Here is a 25,414-nt window from a genome sequence, read left to right on the forward strand (position 1 = left end):
GCTGCGCGCGCCAAACGCACCGCGCGCCGGGAGGAGGGGCCGGGCCGGGCACCCGCGCACAGCGCCCCCTGGCGGCGCGGCGGACCGCGGCCGTCCCGGATCGGGGAATGGCGAGCGCGGACGGAGCGGCCCGGGCCAGGCAGGGCTGGCCAGGAGCGACACACCGCGAGGGAGGGAGCGTGGGCTGGACGAGCGACCGTGCGGAGACAGGGCAGCACTCTTCTGGGACAAACCTCCTTGGTGTAGTTCCTGGGGATGAGCACAACCCAGTGCGGCACCGGCGCAGGAGTGAGGCCGAGAAGGGGCAGGGGCTGTACGGGGTCAGCGCCCTCAGAGCCTCCGACCTGTTTCCAGAAGGGTCTGAACGAAGTGCATGCTTTCATTTGCATGGAAAGCGAGAAACCTGAGTCACGGTGGGGAAAGCTGTCCAAAAAGTGGTACCCCCCAAGCAGGACCCTGGACATCCCATCGGCAGGATCACCATGCTGGAACCACGACTGCTGATTGATTGATTGATTGATTGACTGATCTCTCTCTCTCTTTAACTCATCTCTTCCTTTCTCTCTTCTCTTTCCCCCCACCCCCTTATCCAGACCCCACTGCCATGGGCTTAATAGAGTAGATCAGGGATTAACACAGCAATTTCCGTGACAAGTGTGTGATTTATGAATAAAACTTTGATTTTTGTGGACCCTCTGACTTTTGTCCCTTTCCACCACAAGCATTTAGAGATCTTGGGTGCTCCCTCCCCCTTAAGGGAGGGATGTCACGGGGGGAGCAGTTACGGGGGGCTGAGGCAGTGCCCAGGGACCTGTGGAGCCTCCAGAGAGTCCAGTGGAGCCCAGAGCAGGGACCGGTCATGGGGAGGAATAGCCCTGAGTCCCTCACAACCCCTTTTCCCACACGTAGGTGTGGTGAACACACAGGTGTGAGCCTTGAGGAGCGCACCTGTGTTTTCTGCAGCTGTTTATTTAGGAAGTATAAGCAATTTTACAAAGCATTACAAGTGTTAAAAAGTAGTATTGACACATACAAAGTGGGCTTCTCACCTGGGGAACTGTGATGCAGTTGTGGTTTGGGATGGGGATAGCAGTTCCCACACACTGTGGGAAAAACACTGTGAGGTTTCTGGATGCAGTAATGATTTGGTCATTAAGTCCCCAGGAGTATGACAGCGATTCGTCTACAGACACAGTCCAGTACCAGGGGTGAGCCTGGCAGCCACGTTCACAGAATCACGGAATCACTCTGATTGGAAAAGCCCCCCAGGATCATCGAGTCCAGCCAGGGCCTGGTCCCCACCTTGTCACCAGCCCAGAGCACTGAGTGCCATGTCCAGTCATCCCTTGGACACCTCCAGGGATGGGGACTCCAACACAAGCCCCTTCCAGTGTTTGATCACCCTCTCTGTTCAAGAACCCCTGAGCTGCTGCATTATGCACTTTTACACTTAGACCACCTCCATCCTGGGGGAACACCTCTTTCCACTGAGAGCCCATCCATATTCCAGTCATGGTGATGGACAGCATTCCTTGCCCACAACACCTTCTGCGTGAAAGCTCTCGAGGGTTATCAAGTGAGCACCTGGTAACTGATGTGCTGCCACCAGGAGTATTTGGGGGTTAGTCTTGTTCTTGTACTGTCTAACAATAAATGTCCAAGGCCAGGTTGGACGGGGCTTGGAGCCACCTGGGCTAGTGGAAGGTGTCCCTGCCCACAGCCCAGGGTGGAGCAAGATGGGCTTTAAGGTCCCTTTCAACCCAGTCCAGTCTGGGATTCTGTAATTCCATGCATGCAACTTTTGCATCCTGACTTGAAGATTTTCTGTAAAGGCAGAAGGAGCAACTTGAGATTCTACACAAACCCAAGCCTAGGTTCAGCTTTGTTCACTGTTTGCAGGCACAGCGAGGGTCCTGCTGCCCCCATCCTGCAGCCCCGCGGCCGCCCCGCTCCAGCCCTTCCCCTCTGCCAGCACAGGGGCTGGATCAGCAACAGAACCCACGGAGGCAGAATCCACCTTCCCAGCACCAACCCCCGGCCCCGCTGGAGTCCCCTCCTCACCTTCCCTGCCTAGTCTCCAGGTGTGGGCAGCTCCTCCAAGGGCAGTTTCACATCAGCAAAGAGAGCAGAGGAGACACAAAGTGCCTCTGGAAGCTCCTCTGTGCTCACCTGAGACACTGCCTGGCAGCTGTGGTGGAAGCAATCAATCCCCATCTCAGTTACACAAACTTCCCACACACCAAGTTAGATTTCCTTCTGCAGAAGGAGGGGTGATGGGCCCCATCTTTCCCCCTGAACAAAAGGGACCAGGGGCTCAGGCCACGCCCAGCACTGCCCATACCCCAGACAAGCCATGTTCTCCCTGGCAGAGCAGACAGACTGAGCAGCAGAGGCCATTCCCAACCAAAGGCATGGGCACAACCACGACAGGTTGGGATTTTTGTAGTGAGAGAAGGGCACATTTCAGCTATGCTGCTTGACCCAGACTGGGCCCTGCCCTGAGCAGCACAGCCAGGGAGCTCATCCCATCCCTCTGTCATTGCTGGCCACAGAGAAGTCTCTGAAAGGGGAATATTTTATTTTTCTCTCTCGTTCTTCCCAATCCAAAATGCTGCTTCTGCTGGAGGAATAAATACAGATTTATATAAGTGTAACTTCTGCAAGCCAAGGCGCATAAGTCGTCTCTGCACTGGCCCAGCATTTTGGCTTAGTGGAAAACATAAGAGAGCTCCTGCTGCACCAAAAGCAGTGAGGCAGGAGGTCCAGGTCTCTTCTCCCAGGAAACAAGGGACAGGACAAGAGGAAACAGCCTCAAGTTGCTCCAGGGGAGGGTCAGGTTGGATGAGGGAAAATTTCTTCCCAAAAGGGAGGTCAGGCCCTGGCACAGCCACCCAGGGCAGTGGTGGAGTCACCATCTGTGGAAGTGTTCAAAAGATGCATGGATGTGGCACGTGGGGACCTGGTTTAGTGGTGAACGTGGCAGTGCTGGGGGAATGGTTGGACTCGATGGTCTTGGAGGGATTTCCAACCCTAATGATTCTGTGATTCTCTGATTCCATCACACCGGGCTATCGCTGGCTCTCAGTGCTGGCTGCCAGCGTCAGAGCTGACACATCTCTGCAAGGATCTGCTAGGAAGGGACAAAAATGTTCTCCATGGGAACTCTTTCCTCTGCCTTACAAACACTGCAAAAAAAGAGGATGCAGTTTAGGGAGAGGAGGGGTATCCCAGAGCAATGCCAGTCTAGCCCATCATCCTTTTAGCTGAAGTGATGCATAACCGCTCTGAGAGCGCCGACTCATTCTTCCGTATTTGCAGAAACTCCATTTATTTGAATCTTCCAGGCTTTTCCGGGTTTGAATTCCCACCCGTCTGGGCATTGCACAGGCTCTTCACAGGTTTCTGCAGGGATCCCTCCTGCAAAGTCAGCACTCAGAGCTTGCTGGTCAAACACTGTACTTCTGCCTCCAAGCCCAACCCCAGTTCTGTCATCCCTTCTTCTGACCTTCTTTAGGGAGGACAGTTCCCTCACCACAAAAGACATTCTTGGCATGCAAGGGTATTTTATGATGAACTCCCTGTTTCCCCCGTGCTGTTTCAGCTCACAGGCAAAGTACACGAGCTCTGAGCTCCCTCTGCAGACCCACGCCGAGGAAGACCCCACAGGAAGATGGCATAGGACTGCTGGAACCAGCAAAAATTCCCCAAGAAATATCAGGGCAGCACATGGAGCAGGCAAAGGATCAGCCTGAGTTACAAGGTGTTAGTCCAGCCTGTCCCCTGCTTGGTTAAAATTTAACTCCAGACAGCAACAAAAACATGAAAACCCAAAATCCCAACAGACACCAAAGCAGCCCAAACACCTGACCCACACTCTCTAATATTGGTTTTATCTTCAATAAAGCCTGGATAATGGAGAGACTTTTCAAGTGAATTCGATGTGCTGTAGACAGGGGGCTGCTGGTTTTACTTACAGACATTTAGAACCCCAGCTCTCACAGATTTCAAGGGACATGCACACACACACACACACACACAGATATATATATAAATCTGGCCCAGTATTATGATTAAACAAACAGCCAAATTCCTTTAAAACATTACTGTAAGCAGTTTTTCAGAACCTGAAAAACTGAGGTGCACAAGGAGCTGCACCTCTGAATTTAGGGTACGTCGCTATTTCTTTTCAACCACCTTGCAGCAAACCTTCCTCTCAGCAAGCGGAATTCCGGACCTGGCAGTCTATCACATGATCACACGGGCTTTTCTTTTTGTCATAAAATATTTGTTCCTTCTACCCAAGACCTTTTTGCAGGAACTCCCTGATCCCAGGCTTGTCTAAGAGCAGTTGAGTGCTGAACCTGCAGTTCTATTCTCCTCCTGTGGCTGCTTTATCTCCTGTTCCAGATAGACTTTTATCTCCATTGATGCTGCTCTCAGTGAGGAGCTGTTCCTTCACAGACTGACGTGTTCACATCCTCAAGGAGAGCTCTCAGTATGAGACTTGTTCCCTTCTGAATGAAGGATAATGCCATTTTTCAGGGCTGTACTTCAGCCACTCTCTCAGAACAGCACACTCATTTCTAGACTCACAGAAGAGCTGTCTCAGCTCCTTATGCTGCTGTGTGGAGATGGTCCCTTCCTGAATCCTGTGTGACGTGTAGTTGTGCCCTACAGACAGATCTCGTACAGCCAAACATTAATCATTGCAGTTCTTTGGTGTTTTGTGTGCCCTGGCAGGGTCCTGGCAGCCAAACCCCTGCTGGCAACCCCAATTCCCTGAGCTGCACTGACCCTGGAGCAGCCCAAACACCCGACAAACACTCTCCAACATTGATTTTATCTTTCATAAAGCCTGGATGATGGAAAGTCTTCGAGTGAATTCCATGTTCTGTATTCAAAGGATAAGTTCACAGATCACAGAATCCCAGACTGGTTTGGGTTGGAAGGGACCTTAAAGTCTGTCCTGTTCCACCCCCTGCCATGGGCAGGGGCACCTTCCACTATCCCAGGGTACTCCAAGCCGTGTCCAACCTGGCCTTGGACACTGCCAGGGATCCAGGGGCAGCCACAGCTTCTCTGGGCACCCTGTGCCAGGGCCTCACCACCCTCACAGCCAAGAACCTCTCCTCAATATCCCATCTATCCCTGCCCTCTGGCAGTGGGAAGCCATTCCCCCTTGTCCTGTCACTCCAGGCCCTTGTCCCCAGTCCCTCTCCAGCTCTCTTGGGGCCCCTTTAGGCACTGGAAGGGGCTCTGAGGTCTCCCTGGATCCTTCTCTTCTCCAGGTGAACACCCCCAGCTCTCCCAGCCTGGCTCCAGAGCAGAGGGGCTCCAGCCCTTGGAGCATCTTTGTAGCACCTGAACAGGTGGAACCAAAGCTCTGCCTCTTCTTTGGGTGAGTTACTGGTGCTGTGTGACCACACTGGGCTGTTCTGATGCTCCCAGTGTACAACACACACAGGGCACATCCCATGGACTAAAGGTGGCACAGCAGGTACAATCTCAGGGCCTTGGCAGACGGTATAGGCAGGCTTTAGATCAGAGTTCTCAGCCTCAAATCCACAGGTAGGGTAACTTAATTTCCTTTTTGTCCTGTTTTACGATTAAACTAATGTAGAGGCCCTAAACTATTCTTATTAAATAAAAAATTAGGATCTGATCAATCCAGGGAGGTTTGATGTACTTGGTTGCTACATTATAAAAATAAATAAAATAAAGAAAAGCAGCAGAATGAGGTGAGATAGACCTTTTTCCTGTTCTGGCTTAGCCTGTGGGAATCTGGGGTGCACAAAAGGAGGGGTGAAAGGGGCACCTCACCCTCCCAGACTCTGAGCATGTTCTGCCCTCGTCACCCTCCAAGGATGAGGAATGTGCAAAGGGCACCACAGCAGAGCCCACCCCAAAGAGAACAAACCTCTCTCTTGTTTTGTTTAAGAGAAGTCAAACCCTGATTTCATGAAGTTTGAGTATCAACATGGGGATGAAACCCAAGGGCAGGGTCTGTCATGGCAGGCACTGTCACCTCTTCCAGCCTCCAGCAGGAAATCCTCCAGCAGTCCTGGGCTGCAGGCACAGGTCAACCATGGACTGGGATTTCCATTTCTTGAAAAATTTCAAGCAACAATGTGGTCATTTCCAAAAACTTGCACTCCAATTCTACTGCATTCAATAATCCTGATAATAAATGCTGTTGTTGGGACCCCAAAGGTCTCCTCTGACCTCCCTGAGTCCCCAAAGTGCCAACGTTCCATTGGTCCTGTACAGAATCACCATGCTGAACTTAACTGCATCCCATTTCCTCTGGCACTTTTTGATAAACAGCCATTTCTTCAATGGAAAAAAATAAAGGGGACTCAGAGAAACTTCCGTAATGATTCAGTTGCATCAGACACTGTGCCAGCTCCATTTCCAGCTCCAGCTCCAGTTTGTCTGTCTGTCCCCTCTGAAAGGAAGTTATTACAGAGCAGTGTTTTTCCCCAGCTCAGACTGTTATCTCAGCATTGCACAAAGATTCTTCCAAGCAAAAAGAGAAAAAAAAACCCCAGTTCTCAAAGCATCCTTTTGGTACTAAAATAAAAAGGACCAGTTATACCATAGAAGCAGAGACACGACTCATGTACACAGGCTCAAGGCTCTCCCCCACCCCAGCACTTTCAGACAGATCATTTGGGCCAGGCTGAAGATTCTCTTAACAGTTAAAAATGAATGTTTAAAAAAAAAAACCAAACCAAACCCCTGTGGGATCGAATTCCTGCACAGTTCTGATCCCACCTACAGACCCTCCACATCACCATCAGCCACAGATACTCCAAGGCTCTGCCCTACCCCAGTGACTCTGTGCAGTTCTGCCCATGGGAAAGGGGTAAAACCAGCAGGGAAAAAACTTACCAGCAATTTCCTCCTGGAATGATGAGTGGAGGGAACACCAAGCCCACCACAGTTCTGGTGAGGACAAGCTGTCATATGGAGAGTGCTCTCCCTGACACAAAGATCTCCAGCCCTCCCGTCCCCCAGGGCTCCAGAAATTCCACCTCTGGCAGGCCTTGGAAGCACATTCCTGCCACCAGGCCATTTCCAGCTGTGCTCTGCAGCAGTGATTGCTCCCCAAGGGATTTCGGGTGCAACCCCCTGTGAGAAGTGCCTTGTGGGCCTGAACACCCAAGCTCTGCTGCTCACAGGCCCAGTCTCCTCCGCCAGCACGGTGGTGCCACACCTGCAGTGCCCCAGCTACAGGCCCTGAACAGCCTTTGGGAGAACTGGACCCAGTCCAGAAATCTCCTTATTCCTCAGGCTTCTGGGCTAACTGCAGGCAGGAGCAGCTGAAGGGAGTCCAGCCACAGGCAGAGCAGAGCTTGCTGTGGCCACCAGCCTGGGCTGTGCAGAGCCAGCTCCCGGTGGGCCACAGGGAAGGTCACGGTGGCCACCAGCCCGGGCAGTGGGGAGAGTCTCTCCTTTGTTGCAGCTGGGCAGGGCTGGCAGGAGAAGCTGCTCCACACCTTTGCCTCTCGTGTGAATCCCCATTGCTGCCCCTGCCAAGCCCCAAATTGTACCTTCAGTTCTTCATGCGCTCAACCTGCAAATAATTTCAGCTTTGGAAAAGCTTTGCAAAAACCTTGGAAAAGCTTTTTTTTTTTTTTCTTTTTGGTGTAACATTTTGACCTCCCTCCTCCTTCCAAACCTGAACAGACGAGAAACACCACAGCTTCTGCATTGCTTCTTTGGAAGGTGAATTTTTCTTGGCTAAGAGAACCCATCAATGCAGCGTGGATTCAGAGGGAAATAAAACAGCATTTCAAACTCTCTAAAAACACCAACATTTAATTTTATAACATAACCAGGGGTTTATTCCACAATATAAACTGCAACATTTGATACAAGCTACCCAAAAAAGGAGAAAGCCAAAATACAGCTGTGGCAATTACTTTACAGATTTTTTTTTTTTTTCCTGTCTTCTACATCACAGGGCCCTCAGTGACACTAGGATCTAACATTTGCTGTCTGTACATCAACCAATGCTAGAAGCAACACGCTGTTCAATTGTCATTCCAGTCACTGAAACCAGACATAGAAGTTATTGCTCAGATAAATAAACCTAGTCTACGAAAAACAAAGTGGAAAAAAACTAAAGTCTCCAAAGAGTTAACAGAGTAAACAGGGATTTCCTCAAAAGAGGATTATTGGAGAATTCAAGGTGCAGGGGTTTTTTTTGTTTGTTTTTGCACCCAAACCAAGCTGAATTAAATACGCCGGTAAATCCCAGAGGTAACTGAATGCTGTACAATAAAGGTGCATGTGTCAAATGCCTTCCCAATCGGTGGAAACCCCTGCAAACAGTCAGCATCTCAAACCTCAACAACCACAAACAGATCAAGGGAAAATACAAAAGTGTCAAAAATTGTTTTGAGTTCTGGAAAATGATCCCATAAGGATAGAAGTAGCACCATTTGCAATCTGGTTCTTAAACCAGCCCCTGTGGCTTAACTGGAAAACTGGGAACCTTCTTTACTCGAGTCCTGAAGGGTTTATGGGGGTTTTACTTCCGGTACTGGGCGTCCTTGCCGGCGCAGCTGGCGCAGATGTAATCCTCCTTCTCCGCCATCTCGGGGGAGATGCCCACACACACCTGGTGGAACCACTGGTTGCAGCTGCCGTCGCACTGGACCCAGTCGACCTGGTGAAGAGCAGACACAGGGGTCAGAGCCAGGCCAGGCAAAGTCCCCCTCACTTGTGGGTCATCCAGGGGCTCCTGGTCTATTTACATGAGAAACGTCCTGTTCCACAGCTGGCTGGTGCTGGACATTCACTGTGCTCCCTGCTCTCTGGGGCTGTGGGCAGGGCACATCCTCCCTTATCTCCCCACTGCTTTCTCACCTATCACAGACTCAGCCGCCCCTCTTCTCTATTTCCAGCGTGGATGGGCCTGAGCAGAGCCCCAGGCACTGCCCCCACCCACAGAGCCCATCCACACCTGTATCCCAAGAGCAGCGATGGACACAGTGTTTGCATGGCCCCACCTGCCCCTTCCCATTGTGTGCAGATGTTCTGATGCCACACGGCTGCTCCAGGGCAGGTGGGGTCAGTCCTGCCCATCCCAGCTGCACAGACATTGGCCCTGGGTTAGCCAGGGCCTCCCACTCCCCTCAAGAACAACTTTTCTGCAGTCAAACAGTCCCAGGGCAGCTCCCTGTCCCAGATCCCAGCACTCGGAACGCCACGCTGGGTCTGCCCCTCCTGACCTCATCCCCCTCGGGCTGGAGGCAGTTCACAGCTGGGCAGATGGCATCCTCATCCTCAGAGTCCTCCTGCTCCGAGAACGACGTGTCTGAGGGCAGCAGGTGGCTGTCGCTGGAACGCTGCAGCTCCAGGAGCCGCTCCCGCTCTCTCTCCAGTTTGTTACTGCACAGATCCTTTGAGTGACTCAGTTTCAGTTTCTTCTTTTTGGGTGTTCTCATCTTTTTTACTCTTGCTCTCTTCTCACCACAGAAGCTCTCTCTCTCAAAACGCCGCTTCAGTTTTCTCTCCATGTAACTAATCCCATCCTTTTTTCCTCGGCAACACTCATTCTATGGGAAAGACATTTTGGCAAGGTTGGAAGTATGCAGCTAACACCCATTATCCTGTTATTCCATACCCTGATTTTAGGCATAGGTTTAAGTACAACTGCAGTCTTTGACAGTGCTGCTTTTTCAGTAGCCTGAGATGTGTAAGAGGAGCCAAAGGCAGGGCCAGGCCCCAGGGACAGAACTTGGAGAGAAAACCATCCTCATGTCCTGCCTCTGAGCCCACAGCTTCCACAGCAGCTCCCTAGGAAAGCCTCAACACAGGTCAAGAGTCAAGTGTTCAAGGCCAGGATGGGACTTGGAACAACCTGGGCTAGTGAAAGGTATCCCTGCCCATGGCAAGGGGTGGAACAAAATGAGCTTCCAACCCAAACCAGTCTGGATTCTGCAATTCTATGAAATCAGGACAGATGATTTAAAGTACAGAGACTGACCATAAACACATACCTAAATTTCAAAAATGTATTAGGCCACATACTGTATTCAATAATCTGTAACTAATTTCTTATCAACTTCTTGACTCCTTTGAACACGGAAAATGTATTTTAATGGAAGTGCAGGCACACACACAAACCCCTGTAAAGCCCATGGGCTGAGGCAGAGCCCTTTCCCAGGGTGCCCCAGCTCAGTGCTGCTGTTGGACACTTGCCTTCTCATTTGTGGCTGTGCTGGGTGACTTCTGCTCTGGCTGCAGGGCAGGGCTCTGCTTCGTGAACAGGGTCTGGTACAGCTCCTGGATCTCGGGCAGAGAAACCTGCAGCAGCTGGGCTTCCATCATCAGCTCGTCCAGCTCGGTGCTAATGACTAGTGTGAAAGACAAGGAGACACAGCAGGAATTTTTCAGTGCCAGCACCAACAAGAACTGCACAGACAATGAAAAATCGCTGGTAGCACAGTAAAAAATGGTGAAAGACTTTAAATCTGCAACTGTATGAGTTAGTTCTTATCTGCTCCCTCTTGACTGCTCGTTTTTAACAGCAGGGTTAAAAGGAAAGATGAAGGCTTGCACTGTGGCTCAGCACCCTGCCATGCTCCCATTCCCTGCTGGTTCAAGGATAAGGCATTGCCATCATTCCTGGCAACTTCTCCTGCTTCGGGAGCCACAGGAGTGTGACAATCCCCTCACTACCTAATGAGTGGGGGGTAAGATGAACAAACTGAGTGAGATCTGTACAGGAAGCCATGAGAGGAGAGGATGTGAGGCGGAGAGGATGAGCCTGGTGACAAGGTCCTGCTCTATTGTCACTACCTCCTGCTGCTACTGGCTCCAAAGCTCATGTGGGGCTCTGAAACAGTCCCAGCTGGGGAGGCCAAAATCTTTGTATAAAGAACAGCTTATTAATTCAGAATAACTCAAATATGAAAAATAAACCTGGTGACACAAAGAACTGCCTTGTTTGATGTGAACTGTAACATTCCACTGAAATGGCTTTACTAACACCAGTACAGACCGAGCTGCACAGACATGAAGGTAAGTCTAGACTTGTGTCCCTGGAGCATTATGCATCAGGAGGGAAGAAATAGTAAATAACTTCTGTCACAGTCATAAAATGATGCGATTCACAGCTTGTCTGTTAGTCCAACCCACTGAGTCTGAGGTGAGGATGGTCCAGAGCCTGTGCTGAGTGACCCCAGCAGAGCAGAGCCCCACAGGGCTGGGGCAGCCCCAGTCTCTGACAGCTGGACAGTTGTGCTGCAGCAAAGCTCACATGGACTTGTGTCCTGTGGATTAAGTACCCCATGGCCTCCAGCACCACATCCCTGCTGTTCCCATCCACCTCCTACACTTCCCGTGGCCTCTCCCCTTTCCTTCCCCCTTCTGCAGCTCGGCTGGGGCACAGCCTGGGGCAGCTGTTCCTGTGGGAAGGGGCCAGCTCTCCTGATTCCTCTTGTCCCATTGTGCCACACCTTTTCACTACATATGGGAAATTTCTACCCTTGAGCAATGCACCCCTCTGCCAAAGCTGGACACTGAGCTCCAAAACTGCTGAGGAGATGGAGAAACCAACAGTCACAAGCCTGCTCAGCCATCTCCTGGTGACCAGGACACCCTCCCTCCTCCCCCAAACATAGGGAAAAAAAAGGAGGGAGCAGGGAGAAACCCCACAAAGCAAAGTGAAGATTACATACCATGAAGTGGGATGCAGTGCTGTCCTGTAGAGAATGGAGAATGCAAATAGACAGTTCTGTTATCCCAGTCATGAGGCATGGAGAATGACATTGCTCCAATTGTCTGTGACACCTAGAGAACAAAATGCAGACAGTTTCACTCAATGTGGAGTTTGAAGTGTGGAATAACTGTGATAGGATCAATACTTGTTTCTCTTACAGCTACTGGAATCTTGTATCTCACTGCTCTGGTCCAAAGACTGCAGCCCTGCCCTGCCTGGGCACAGACACGCCGACAGCAAAGCCTGCACCTCCTGACACTGCCAGAGGCACCTCACCAGGAGCCTTCCACAACACCCTCTGCCTCACTAACGCAAGTGCCTGGGCCCCTTGCAGAATATGGCTCTCCTCAATTCCCACTGCTGCTCTCAAGGGAATTTTTCAAACTCACCCACATTCCTCACTTTGGCCAGTGTCAAGCAGCCCAACTCCAGTGGTTATTGGAAGAGCTTCTTGTGGGGAAATGAGTGTTGAATTAGCCCAGATGACAGGGAAAACAGAACTGGGACAGGACAGGACAGCCATGGTGAGACACTGGCTTCACCAGAAAACCACCTCAAATGCATGGAGACAGAAGTTTCAGCTCACACCTGTGCTGAGGTACGCTGGGGCCTGGCTCAGAAGGGTCCCCGGCTCAGGCACACTGAGGGACCCAGGCAGAGGCACACGGTCAGATCCTCTTCCACCGAGCTTCCCAGGGACCCCTGATTTGGGAAATGCAGTCACAGGGACCTGGACTAGCTCAGCCAGATACACCCTGATTTGGAAGGTTTACTGACTTAAGGTCCAGACCCCTCAAAAATGGTTACACTGCTCTGGGTGGGAGAAACCTCACAGCTCCACGCTGAGCTACTATCATCATGCTAATAAAACTAAACTCACTGTTTCAATTTCTGGCCCAACCATCAACTTATATTTCCAAAATATTGGCCAGTTCTTTTCAGCTACACTAGCTGATCTAGCAAAAGGATACTTTCAGACCTAAATAACCAGAAAAAATCTCTTAAATACCTAAACATATTTTCATTTCTGTATCCTGACTTTCCTGCTTGAAAAATTTGGTCACCACAAGCCATTGGCACAGCTGGGTGAATGAGAAGCAGCTGCAACACCCCATCAGGCACGTGTGGCATGGTTTTTGTTTTAACATAAGTGAATGTGAAAACAGAAACACAACCTAACTGTAACCAGACTAGACTGGCAAAACTAAGGTGCTTCAAAATGTAAATAAAGTATACGCCATTTTGGGGTGTTTCATGCTCTTTATACAACACAGAGCTTTGATTTCTGGTATTCTTCTGCATTTGTTATCTCAGGAAAATTGTTTAACTCCTGTCCTTCTTTGTGCTCTTTGCTGAAAGATCTTCACTGAAAAAAGACAAACTCCCTCACTACCCCACCTGAAACAGCTGATGCGGCTAAACCCAGCAATATGAGCAGAATATTCAGCCTGGGAGGTCTAGTGGAAGTGAGGAGAAGCAGCAAAGGATGAAGACACTTTGTTGCAAACAACCTTGTCTGAGAGCCAAGCCGGTAATGCACAGGACAGTTTGTGCCTCTGTCGGTTAATTCTCAACACTTAAACCCCTATTTGAATACTTGTAGGAGCAGAATATAAAGACCAACTGAATAGTGAACACTCCAGAAACAATAACTCAGCAGCTCTGTCATTAGTGGTGTCACAGCAGAACACAGGAGCTGGAAGAGGAGAGGGGAAAACAGGCTCTTTGGGAGGAATTGTTCCTGGACTCCAGCAGAAGGGAACACGAAGCTGCTGCTGGGGCACACACACATCCTGGCTGAGGGGCACAGCAGGACCCAGCTCCTGAGAGCTCCAAAGCAGGAACAAACCCTCTGTGTTGTCGGGATTTGTAGGGAGCTACAGCAGACCCAAACCCGGAGCAGTGCTAGCCCCTGTCCTCGCCGACCCTGCGCTCCCCGTGCCAGGAAGCCCAGCCTCGGCCCCGCCTCACCTTGTTTGTCTCTGGCAGCTGGCCCGCCGAGGCTTGCCACCTGCTGTACAGTAATCCTGAGCCAACTTTGTCCTGGATGCGTTTTAGATTCCCTGAATACAACATTTGTTGTGCTCTGTGCTGCCAGTTCACAGTTCTCTCGATCATGTAGCGCAGGGCATCCCCCTCGGGCAGCCGCACGCGGATGCGCTGCAGGGACGCCAGCAGCGGCAGGATCTTCTCCAGAGGCGGCTTCTCGGAGCGGTGGCAGTGCGGGCACAGCCACACGCGCAGTCCCGGCGCAGCGCCGGGCACCGGCACGCAGCCGGTGTGGAAGAAGCCCCTGCAGAGCTCACACTGGATCATGGGAGCAGCCGGCTCCTTCTGGCACAGACACACTTTGAGCTCGGCGTCCTCCTCGCTTGACAACACCTTCACCTCGTTGGCTGCTCGCAGGGCACGCAGCGCCTCCATCTCCCTCAGCCGGGCTTCTCCCAGCGTGGCCATCTGAAAGGGAGTCAAAGGATGGCATCTCCAAGGGAACACTGCTTGTTACAAACAGGGTGCCCTCTGCTCTGTCACACTTCAGACACGCCAGCCTTCAGGGCTTTAAGTGTTGGAATGAAGCAGGGATGGGGATGTGAAGTGGTGGGGATGGAAGGGAAGCAATCAGGATTGGAGGAGCAGCAGTAGGGGATGTGCAGTGGTGTGACTTCAGTTCCCTTCCATTTTCTCATGAGGCCCTGAGATAAAAAGCTTATCCCTTTGTAAAATAATAGCTCCTAACCCCCTCTGTGTTCCGAGCTTTTGTGTTCTGTACTACAAAAATACAGTCTGCCTTTAAGCAGCTCAGATCCTGAAGTGCAAGTCTGGATTGCAGACACTGCTCTGGGAATATGTCTCTTAACAGTCTGACTCTGGGTACTCAGAAAAGCTTCCTGGGCCATTTTCACAAATGTGAATGTACCTCTGACCCCCACCTTGTACACACTTGCCCAGTGCTCAGGGCCACGCCCTGACCTATGAACTTGCTCTGGGGATTGTGAACAGCAGGCAAAGTTCAGGTGTACCCTGGATGTGCTGTTTGCCCTCTCTGCAGATGCTCCTGATCCTTTTTTCAGGAATCTTTAGCATTAGCTCCTATAAAGACAGCAATACATTCCAGTTGCATAAAGGCTGTTCAAACCAGCTGCAACTAATTAATTCTACGCATTTTATAATGTACGTAAACATACCAAGAGAGTTTATAAATACATACAAAGTGGTTATTTCCCACATCATGGCTTTCAAGCATAATTCCTGGACTAAAATCAGCTCTCGAAAAATGAGACAGCTCTGTCCATCCTGGGCAGACATGGGACTGGGGCACAGCACATTCCGACGTGCGCACAGGTGCTGAGCTGGGCTGGCAGTGTCCAAGACTCACTGTGGGAAGGTTCTGGTTCCCCTTGTGTGACAGAAGCAAACCCTGCCACACTGAATGACTTCCCTTTCCTGGGTGCAGCCCCTGGGTCTCCTTAGCCAGGGGTGCTGGAGTCACAGAGGGCTGGGTGTGACCCAGGGCCCAGCCCGTCCCCACAGTGCCACAGGGACACGACAGGGACACTGCTCCGGCTCTGGGGTCCAGACAAGAGAGGCCAACACCAAAGCACTGAATGTACAAGCTTCGAGTAATTGCCATAGGTTAAAACTTAGATGTCCCACAATTAATGACAATGAAGGCCCACCCAGCGAGCCCCTACTGCATCTCATTAGCCACCATAGGCCATCATTACCTGGCCAAGGTGGAGGTTCTGCACCAGGTCTGCTGGAATGAAGCCCTTCCCCACCAGCAACTGAGTCTGCTCCACCCAGAGCCGTGTTTTAGTGACTCCACAAAGCATGAGGTTTTCTTTAATTATTTAGAGTGCTTGTTTCAATTATAAATGGTGCTGGATTATTGTGTTCTTTGAAAGGATCAGACTTGGGCAAACCCTATCCCATTTTTAATAAGGTTTAGGTATGGTAAGGGAAAACAGGTCTCCATTTTTTGTTTTTCTGTGCTTTGTTCAGCTACAGGCACTGCCTGGCAAACTGTGAGGCTGCTTCATGCACAAAACAACACATGCTGTTTCCACTGAAAGCAATTTTAGGAAGTCTGAAGCGAACACAGAAAAGTGCAGTCCCAGAAGTCCTTCTGCAGAGCAGCACAGCAAGAACAGGGTGGAAGCCACACTCCTGCACAGGAGGCAAACAGAAACAAGGATTCAAGGAACTCAGAAGAAATTCCAGTTAGGAAAGATCTGACCACATACCGCGGACGCAGTGTCCTTGCTCTCGGAGAGCGCTCGCTCCAGGTCGCTCAGCGTCTCCAGCTTAGTGCTTTTCTTCTTGCCACTTGGCACTGGCTCCTTCAGCTTCTTCTGCTTCCTCTTCAGACTGAGCATTCCGATGTCACACCAGGGACACAATACCTGAGGGACAGAACAGCAGTGTCCCACCTGCAGCAGTGTTACACCTGCACTGTTCTTAATGCACCTTCCTGCCTGGATGCAGCCACAGGCAACTGATGAGAACTAGGGTTCCTGCAGTTATTCCATCAAAGATCTGAGGGATTAGGATGAGGTTATCTGGAAGGCAGGGAGAGCTGGAAGGCTGGAACTTCAATTTTGTGAAATGGCCAGACCCGAACAACCCTTGCGTTTCACCCAGACTGCTGGTACAGAGAGACAACCTCCACAGGACTGAAACTGCAAACCCTGGAAAAGAGCAGAGATTCCGGGGGCTGCCTTACATTCCTGTCTGTCCCAGCAGGAGAGGGCTCAGAGGGCCTCAGTGCAGGGCAGAGTGTACATTGCTCAAGGACTGCAGGTGTGACACGGCTACAGCCACAGCTCCAGAGGGCAGCACACACAGCCCCAGCCTCGCCCCTGGCACACCTGAACCTGAGGAGGATGGAGCAGGTAGGAACCTGCTCACCTGCAGCTTGGCCTGATGCACTGGAGTTAATCCAGTGCCGCAGATTTGTCACTATTCCCATATTCGTATGGAAAATGTTAGACACTGGCACTGCCTGCTCTCACTAGCCACTGATTAAGGGAAAAAATAGCTAAATCTTAAGCATTTAAAAAGTTTAAAACTATTATTAAAAGTATAGGTCACTAACAAAAGTTGTTATTACAATAGTTCATGTAATCCTAAAGCAGTTCTGCCAATCTACTGAATATTTACTGCTCCTTCCTGAGCGCACACTGAGTCCGTGTGCCTGCGCCGCGACCGATCCCCAATCCATGCCTCCTACCTCCAGGAGGGAATACGGGGAGTTCTCGCACAGGAACGTGTTTGCTGCACACTCCTTCCACGCCTGCACTTCGGCCACCAGGGCCTCCAGCCTGGGCAGGTAATCCAGGTGCACTGGGATGGACCGGCCTCTCGTGACGAGCTCCGCCAGCGTGTCCAGCACGGGCACACGGCCCCCGACCTGCCGGGTTGGAAATGAGGAAATGCTGGATGCACCCAAGACACAGCTTGTACAAATGAATTTAATGCTCAGACAGCTCAGTGACCTGCACTATCGGTCCAACATTTGTGCTGCACTTACTCATTGATTATCCAGACAAAACTAAGAACACATTTAGGGGCTGGGAAGCAAGAATACACTTGCCAAATGACCCTTTAAAAAGAAAACAGAACAAAACAAGAGTGCCAACAATATAAGCAGCCTCCCACTCTCACACTTTGCATTCACAGCAGGAAACGGAAATAATTCTGAAATCATAAAATCATAGAGTTATTAACATTGAAAAAAGATCTCCAAGATCAATTTCAGTCATTAAACCAGCATTGTCAAAGCCACCACTAAACCATGTCCCCAAGTGTCACATCCCCATACCTTTTAAATCCCTCCAGGGATGGCGACTCTACCCTGGGCAGGCTGTGCCAGGGCCTGACCACTCCTTTCAGCGAAGAAATTTTCCCCAATAGCCAACCTGAACCTCCCCAGGTGCAACTTGAGGCAGTTTCCTCTCATCCTGTCCTTTGTTGCCTGGGAGAAACCTCTGATTCCCCCAGCTCCAGCCTCCTTTGAGGTACTGCAGGGAGCTACAGCACCAGAAGACAAGTGCCAGACCAAGAGTGAGAACCACCTCCAGTATCCCGTGTGCCCCTCGGGAGCAAGCTCTGGCCATTCCCTTGGCACCCCACACCTCGGGCAATGCAGGTACCACACACCCAGAAGTAAAGTAGCACAAGAAGTAATTCCAGAGGTAATTTCTAGAACAGGCAGTGATGTAGGACTGGGGAACTATTCACCAAAACAACCCCAGCATCTCTAGCAACTTCCAAGTCCAATTAATTTCTGGGCATAGGGCAGCAATATGGGATACACCAAGAACTTCCTGCGAGCCACAGTGACCACAGGCATTTAACAAAACTTTCACAGAACTGAAGCAAGAATTCTTGGCACAGACAGAACTAGTTTCCCATATTCAAGAGGCAGAATTTTAGAGTCCAGACCAAGAAATTAGCAAACGCCAAGAAAAAAAATCACTCAAGTGCTTTCAAGACAGCCCTCAAGTGGAAGTTAGTATTACATGAATTTTATTCCTTCAAAATATTTAAGTATGGGAAAATTAGTTTTTTTAATAAAAGCTCAAAGTAACTTTTTATTAAAAGCCCGATTTAGGCCAGAGGGGCCTGAAAATACCCCTAAGTTAGATCAGAAAAAAAATGAGGACAAATGCAAATATTTGGCAACTTATACCAAAATGTGAAATCAGGGCTATCCCCAGTGCCACCCTGGTTTGATCTGGGCAGTCCCACTGACCCCTGGCTTGAGCATTTGCAAGGCTGAGCCAGGAACTACATCTGTATCACCACTCTGTACCTCAGTGTAGTACACAAAAATGTGATTAACAGGGAGCTGTTACTGAGCAACTGAGTAAAAGTGACCTGAAGGTGAAGTTCCATAATGCAGTAACTTTCTAACTTTAGATTTTTGCTAATAGCTCTTTTATAGATTTTATTGCAGGCAGTTAGCTGCAAAGGTGAAGGAATACAGATCAGAAAGAGAAGCAGGAATCAGGGAAGTGAGAAGCAGGGCAGTGAGCGTAACCAATGTCCCACAGCGGGTGCTCAGAATCAGTGTGACACCGGAGCATGCATGGGGTGTGGGGTGACTCTGGTGACATGAGCAGGGTCACTGTCCCTCCCCAGCAGCCAGGCTCACGTACCTGCAGAGCCTCCACCTCCTGCAGCCAGTCCTTGGCCTTCTGCACTGCGTCCTTCAGCGCTGCTCCATTTGGGAGGTAGGCTGGGATCTCCTCCAGTTCCTTCACTGCTGCTGCCAGGCTGCTCAGGGACTGCCGGGGCCTGGGGGAACACAACAGCCCAGAAGTGAGATGCTGCTTACTGAGGGGCTCTTCCACTCAGCTGGGTTATTAAAATCAGAGGGCCACACCAAATAATGATGTTACATTCAGTACTGGCTGCACCCAGCAGAGCTGGGGCGTCAGGAGCAGGGCAGGTTTAGAAATATCTGTTTGCTTACTCTGGACTCCTGCTAGAAATGTTCTCACATTTGGACTTAAGGAAGGTTTACCTTTTATTAACTTTTGAATGACAAACACCCACCAAACCCCAGACAAGCACCAGCTGAGAGAGTCTGCATTAGGTTAAAAACCTGAAATTGGGTTTTCTGTATTTCCCAGTTTGATTCTGAGGTTTTAGAGCATTACGAACACAACACAGCTGCCTATCGAATGTTAAACCCAAGCTTAGTCAGCAAAGTGCTATATGAAGTTATCTTAAAACACTGTGGTTAGTAGGGGGTAAGAAACACTCCAATACTCCAACTATGACAAAATTCAAAAAAAAAAAAGAATCTTGAGGGAAGAAACCTGGAACATAAGTTTGTGCCACCTTCCTAAATTTTAAGTACACTGGGCTCTTCCCTGTTTTACTTTATAAATCAGAAGGTAAAAACCACAAGAAAATTTTTCTTAGTAAGGATGTATTTGGCTTGTTTCCTTCCTCCCTGCACCAACTAATCTGGAAAAATCTCCTCCTTGTTAGTTAGAAATAGTCCTACATGGATCCCTATGGACTATGAAATTTTACCCACTGGTGGTACCTATCTGAGCTTTATCTGGACACGTGTCCTCCAGCCCGACAGCGGGGAGGGGAAGGTGCAAAAGAAGGAAGAGGCATCTTAAACCCCTTCCCTGTGGCAAAAGGAGAATTTGCACAAGATGGTCGAGCAACACACTCGCTGCAAGGCAACCGTGACGCCTGAAACCACTCCATCCCTCATGCCCCTCCGCCAGCCCTGTCCCTTCTGGCTGCCACAAGCTTTGCCTTCATGCTGGGAACTGGATGAACAAAGGGGAGCCCCTCCAGGAGTCAGGGCATTTCCATCTGAAACAACTCATGGAACTACAAAATACAACACTAAGATGTAGCTCTACCTGGCCTTTATCAGGTTCCTGGCTTTGTCATCCCAGTGCTCGGACATGGTGAGGAGCTCCTGCAGCTTGGCCATCGCCTTCTCAACGGCCGGGTAGGGCGCGAGCCCCACCCCGGAGTCTATGAGGCGCCTCATGTCATCCAGAGTGAGGGAGCTCTGCTCTGAGCAGGCCAGCTGCACGTCCTCCAGCCAGCGGGCCTGCTCCAGCCGTGTCCGCAGCTCCGCCAGCTGGGGCAGGTCCACGTCGAAGTCGAAGCTGACGTCCAGCAGCTCCTGCAGCTCTGCAGCACTGGGCATCTCTTCGGAAAGGAGCTTTTGGCTTTGCTGTTGGAAAGCTTCCACACGGTCAAGGAGATCCTGAAATACACAAATGCAACAATAAATCAGATGAAAGTCCTCTGCTAAGTCACTTAACCATGGAAGCGCAGGGTTAATGACGGGAGCACAGGGTCCTGGCAAACCCCCCACTGCAACACACGCAGTGCACAGGGCAAATTATCCCGAGGGCAGGAACACTGCAGTAGTGTCTTCAACACACAGTACTGGGCCAGCACCTTGTCATATGTAACATGGCCACAAGCTTGAGTATCCCAGAACAAGGCAATTCCAGTCCCAGAGGCGTCAGACAGAGGGCTCGAGGAACAGAAAGGATGTAAAGGGAAATTGAGTGTTCCCATGGGTGCTGCTGTCTGGCTTTGTTTTGGAATGGTTCAGGCAGCTGAGGAACAGCAAGGTGAGCATTATGAAGGCTTTGAAAAACACTGGGAAGGGCACAGAGGTTCAGGGGTTCATTCTTGCTGTACTGCTACGGCTTTTGAGCTGCACCCTATGGTCTCAGTGAGCCACAGGCATTTTACTCTCTCATGCAGGGCAACACCTTCTCTCTCTCCAGGCACTCAGCAGCTCATTACCCCAAAAGGTATCTCTGGGGCTGTTTGCACTTTCCCCAGGACAAAGCACAGTCATCCAGAGCAATCCCACAGTGAAGGCTGGGATTATTCTGTACGAAGCAACCCGCCAGTACTCCCAGTGCTGCCTGAAATGCTGTTCCTGCAGGAAGTTCTTCCCTCACAGCTGACACCTTGGCATTTTGCCAGTGAGGCTGTTTCCCATGGTGGGCAACCTCCCCCAGGATGGAATAAAACATTTTTTAGAGACAGACTGAATTGTGAACCCATCTCCAGTAATGTTGGTCATTTATATTAACGGCCTAATTTGCACAACTACATATAATTGAGGCTTGTTGAGGATGATACAAAGGAACACCCCGACCATATGTGTTTGTTATTTTCCTGTTCAGGAATGCCAGATGGAGAGGAACTGTTTGCATGTCTGGCATTTCCAAATTTCTGCTTTTCAACCACCAAGAAAACTTCACAGCTTCAGTGCTATAAACAAATAACTGTAAATAGGACTGTATCAAATCTGATCCACACACTGCAGGGCTGATAAAGCTTCCAAAGCAGCAGTCAAAGCTGAGTTGAACTGGTTTATTCCCACTCATTTACATGGCACTGTCTGGTGTCTCAGTGCTGGGTGGATACTTGAGGCACAGTTCAAGAGCTGGACACAGCCATCTCCTGGTTTCAAGTGTCACAAATATGCAAAGCCCTTCTCCTTTAAGACAGGAATTGCAGATGCACAGATTTTTTTTTTTTTAATTGCCCCTCAGTGTGATATGGAACATTTTGGCAAATTCTGAAACAAGATTTTGAATTGCTTTCAGTTTGCCTGAGGGCTGATCATCTGGGGAGCACAGAACCAGCACAGCTGGTGGTTGTGGGATCCACAGTGACCTGACTCCTGCCAGCAGCAGGTACTCTGATAGAGAGAGGATTTGGGCAGCCTGGGCTGGGTTTGGCTGGAGTTATCTGGGGGGTTTCCTGGAATGTGGCTTGAGAGCACAAAGAGGGATCTAATTACAAGACTGAGAAAGCTGATTCTGGGTTAACGAAGGAAAGTGGTTAAGAACGATAGAGCTGTCCCCTCAGAGCAGTGGGGAGTTTGAAGGCTCTCAGATTAACCTGGCTTTACTCGTAAGAGCAGACCAGTTAACTGACCCCAAACTCTTAACTTGTAGTTACCAAGGTCATCCTGCTCCTCCTCCTGCAATCCTTCATACAACATGAATGGTTTGATTTGCCTGTGCAGTATAAAACTCTGCTGACCACGAACAGCAGCTGCTCAGAGCTCCTTTCTTCAGCATCCCATGTGCACAAGTCAGCCCAGCCTGCCAGTGCCCAGGTATTAATTCTTGGAGCAAACAGTGACATGGCAGATGAATGCAGTGCAAACCCATCACTCTGTAAATGGTCCTGGCTCCCTTCCCGAGGCTTTCCCAGGTTACCTTGAGCAGTGGTGTCTGGCTGAGGACACAGGGCAGGGCATAGAGCTGCCTCACGAACAGCCGCAGCTCGTTCACCGTCAGCTGGTTCTGACACTTCCCTCCCCCGGAGCGGTACCTGCAATGACACCGTTCAGCTTTCTTGGTTAGCACTGAAAAACATAAAAACCAAAACTCTCAACATCGAGGCCAGGCTGGACAGGGATTGGAGCAACCTGCTCTAGTGGAAGGTGTCCCTGCGGGGAGTGGAACAAGATGAGGTTTAAGGTCCCTTCCCACCCAACCCATTCTGTGATTTTTTGATTCCCTGACATCTGCTTACGATTTCGTGTCAGCCAGGCCTTCTTCAGGAATAAGAGAATATTCACAAGCACCCAAGCAGCCCAGGGCTCACACACATGGGAAACCTCAGTCTGCCACTGCAGAACGAGCTATTGTTGAAACACTCATATTAAACAGGATTCTGGAACAACTACTCAGCCTTGGAAGGGCACTGGTTATTATGGAAAAAAATTAAGCTTTTTTTCCAGAACACAAAGCAACTGTGGATAAACTATTCAGTTATGTTGCAGTAGCTATTGTAGTCAGCTCTGCCCATGCCCACACCAAAAGAGAACAAATCCCAGTTCTGAATGGGTTTTATATTGACAGGTTGTGTAGGCACTTCTGAAAAATCCTCTCTACACTGAAATCAGCGTTTTTATTTTTATCTAAAAGCTTTGTATCAAATGAGTGGCTTATAAGTGTTAACAAATTGCCCAATATTAAAAGCTTTCTAAACTCAAGCCAGTATTAATGAGGTCTGAGAACCCTGAACAGAAAAGGAAAGATCCCTTACAATGCTGGCTCCAATTGAATCCACAGCACGTTATTTATACAAAAGAGGAGAACAGCCCAGCAGGATATGCCAGCATGACTGGAATGTGAACACTATAAAATAAATTTTAATTTACCATTCCGTGTTAAAAATAGGTATTTTTAACGGATACACAGGATCTCACTGGGAGTTCCAAACCCCAGTCAGCTGAACAATAAAATGAATTCAAAGCCTCAGGTACAACACAGGTTTCTTTACAGTCTGCTTTGTTCTACTGGTTTTTGAGGAAGCCCTACAGTCTCTTCCAAGAAAAGGCACAAGTTTTGAAATACATAAATATTTATGTACATATACACACACACATCTAAATGGCAAAGCTGACACAAGATGTTTTGAAAACCAGAAATTACATGAGCCTAAGAAAAGCCATTGACAGAAGCCCAACCCATGTCCATCCAGGGTTATTAATCACAAAGGTCTCCAAGCACAAATTCTCAGAGACTCTAAGGAACAGAGAAGGAAGGGAAAAAGACAGGAAAAACATGGCAACAGGGCAGGAACACTGCTGCCTTCCACTGCCAGGAGAACGCGGGCCACACTGGACTCTGGCCCCATTCAGATGTTCACAGAACATCTCCCAACCAGCATCTGTGAGGGTTTAATCCCTCAGCACCCAGAGGAAATAGGGATGTACAGCCTGTTTGCACCTCTTCAGGTACTGCAGAGAAGCTGGTGAGCAGGAGTCACAGGATTTACTATGATTTATTACCATCTCCCCTGGTCTTCTCCCCACCAACTGCTGTGTTTGCTGTACTGGAGGAGATCCTCCGGTGTCACTGACTGCTGTGACTGACAGGGATGGCCTTCCCACAGTAGAGAAGTCCCCTGCATGCCTCTTCCAAACTCAGAATCAGACCGAAATGGTCAGTCCGTAATGGAAAGTTTGCCAAAAGCACAAACCAAATTTTAGGCAGAATCCACAATCCTTCCTAACCAACACCTGGCACACGGCGTGATGGAGGCTGTCCATCAGCCTGCAGATGGGAGCTTCAGGCACATGAATCTGCATGTGATGTAACATGTATGAAGATTTTAAGCAGATAATTCTCTTCTTTATTTCTTTCTCCAGAAGTTATGAGCATCCCCCACTTCAATCTTGTAAGGAAAAAAAAATCAATTAACATGGGTTTTAAAACTTAAAAATTATGAAGACATGAAACTGGACTTTCTCCAGAAACATGCCAAAAAAGATCCAAGGAGAAATGGTGCAAGAAGGACTAAAACCTCTTCTAGAGCAAATAAGAATCTCAATGCAAGCAGTGCCTTGACACTGTGTACAGCAGCAGCACTGGGTGAATTACTTGTCCCAGTCTGGGATGCTGCAGGAGCTGGCAGGCCCAGCTGTGAGGGAGGCTGGGAGCCTCTCATGCTCACAAAAGAACACACCTAGTCAAGGAGATGAAGATAAAAATTGCTCCCAGCTCTCCCCAGGTCAAACAAAGTCAGGGACACATTCAGTGCAGGAAGGACTCATCTGGCACAGAGAAGCTGGGAATGGCCTGGCTGCTGCTCCTAGTTCAGCACTGGGAGACCTGAAAAGCACCAGTGATAGGAGAACACAGACTGGGGATGCCAGAAGAAGAGATGGCTCAACACCAAATGAAGGAGGAGATCAGAAGTGGACAAGTCCTTTGATGATGGTGCCTCAAGTCTCTGGGCTGGAAATCCCCTATCTGGCAGAAGTCATGCCTGTGAATTTCTCATTCCTTGTTGCAATATTTTTATGTTGCTGTGACAGAGGCTTCATCCTCCTGTGTGTGCAAGACAGCAAAGGTGAATTTTTATCAAGTTCCTACTACAAAGACTTACACAGGGATCACCACAAAGGAAGACAAGAATCACGTCTAAGTGTGACAGCAGAACGTTCCACCCCCAAAGTCCTTCCAAGCCAGCCTTCAAAGTACTGCAAGAACGCAGGAGTGATGAGCTACACAAGTCCTGGTGAGGCAGCTGACATGCAGGAACCACACGTGTGCAGTTCTACTGATGCCATGAAGATTTTTTGCCTTTTCTTTTATACCCCTGTTATACCTTTTTTACAACTTCTGTACTCTCAGTGCTTTTTCC

The 25,414-nt window shown here is 49.6% G+C and overlaps 1 protein-coding gene across 1 annotated transcript in view; it reads right to left on the minus strand.

Moving 5' to 3' along the window:
- Window positions 1-7,805: 7,805 nt before the first annotated feature.
- KDM5B (lysine demethylase 5B) overlaps window positions 7,806-25,414 on the minus strand; it is a 55,760-nt gene continuing 38,151 nt past the window's right edge. Inside the window, exons 18-27 of the mRNA XM_042015913.1 lie at window positions 22,474-22,588; window positions 20,128-20,483; window positions 18,895-19,033; window positions 16,965-17,144; window positions 15,979-16,137; window positions 13,706-14,191; window positions 11,694-11,805; window positions 10,213-10,367; window positions 9,240-9,566; window positions 7,806-8,674 (exon numbers count right to left, since the gene is read on the minus strand). Coding sequence (XP_041871847.1) covers window positions 8,537-8,674; window positions 9,240-9,566; window positions 10,213-10,367; window positions 11,694-11,805; window positions 13,706-14,191; window positions 15,979-16,137; window positions 16,965-17,144; window positions 18,895-19,033; window positions 20,128-20,483; window positions 22,474-22,588 — 2,167 coding nt within the window. The 3' untranslated portion in view covers window positions 7,806-8,536. The remainder of the gene's footprint in view (window positions 8,675-9,239; window positions 9,567-10,212; window positions 10,368-11,693; window positions 11,806-13,705; window positions 14,192-15,978; window positions 16,138-16,964; window positions 17,145-18,894; window positions 19,034-20,127; window positions 20,484-22,473; window positions 22,589-25,414) is intronic.

Source organism: Corvus kubaryi, unplaced genomic scaffold (genome assembly GCF_017639235.1).
Source record: "Corvus kubaryi isolate FWS band 111438036 unplaced genomic scaffold, C.kubaryi_AGA036_p1.0 split3-37355, whole genome shotgun sequence".
Lineage (NCBI taxonomy): Eukaryota > Metazoa > Chordata > Aves > Passeriformes > Corvidae > Corvus > Corvus kubaryi.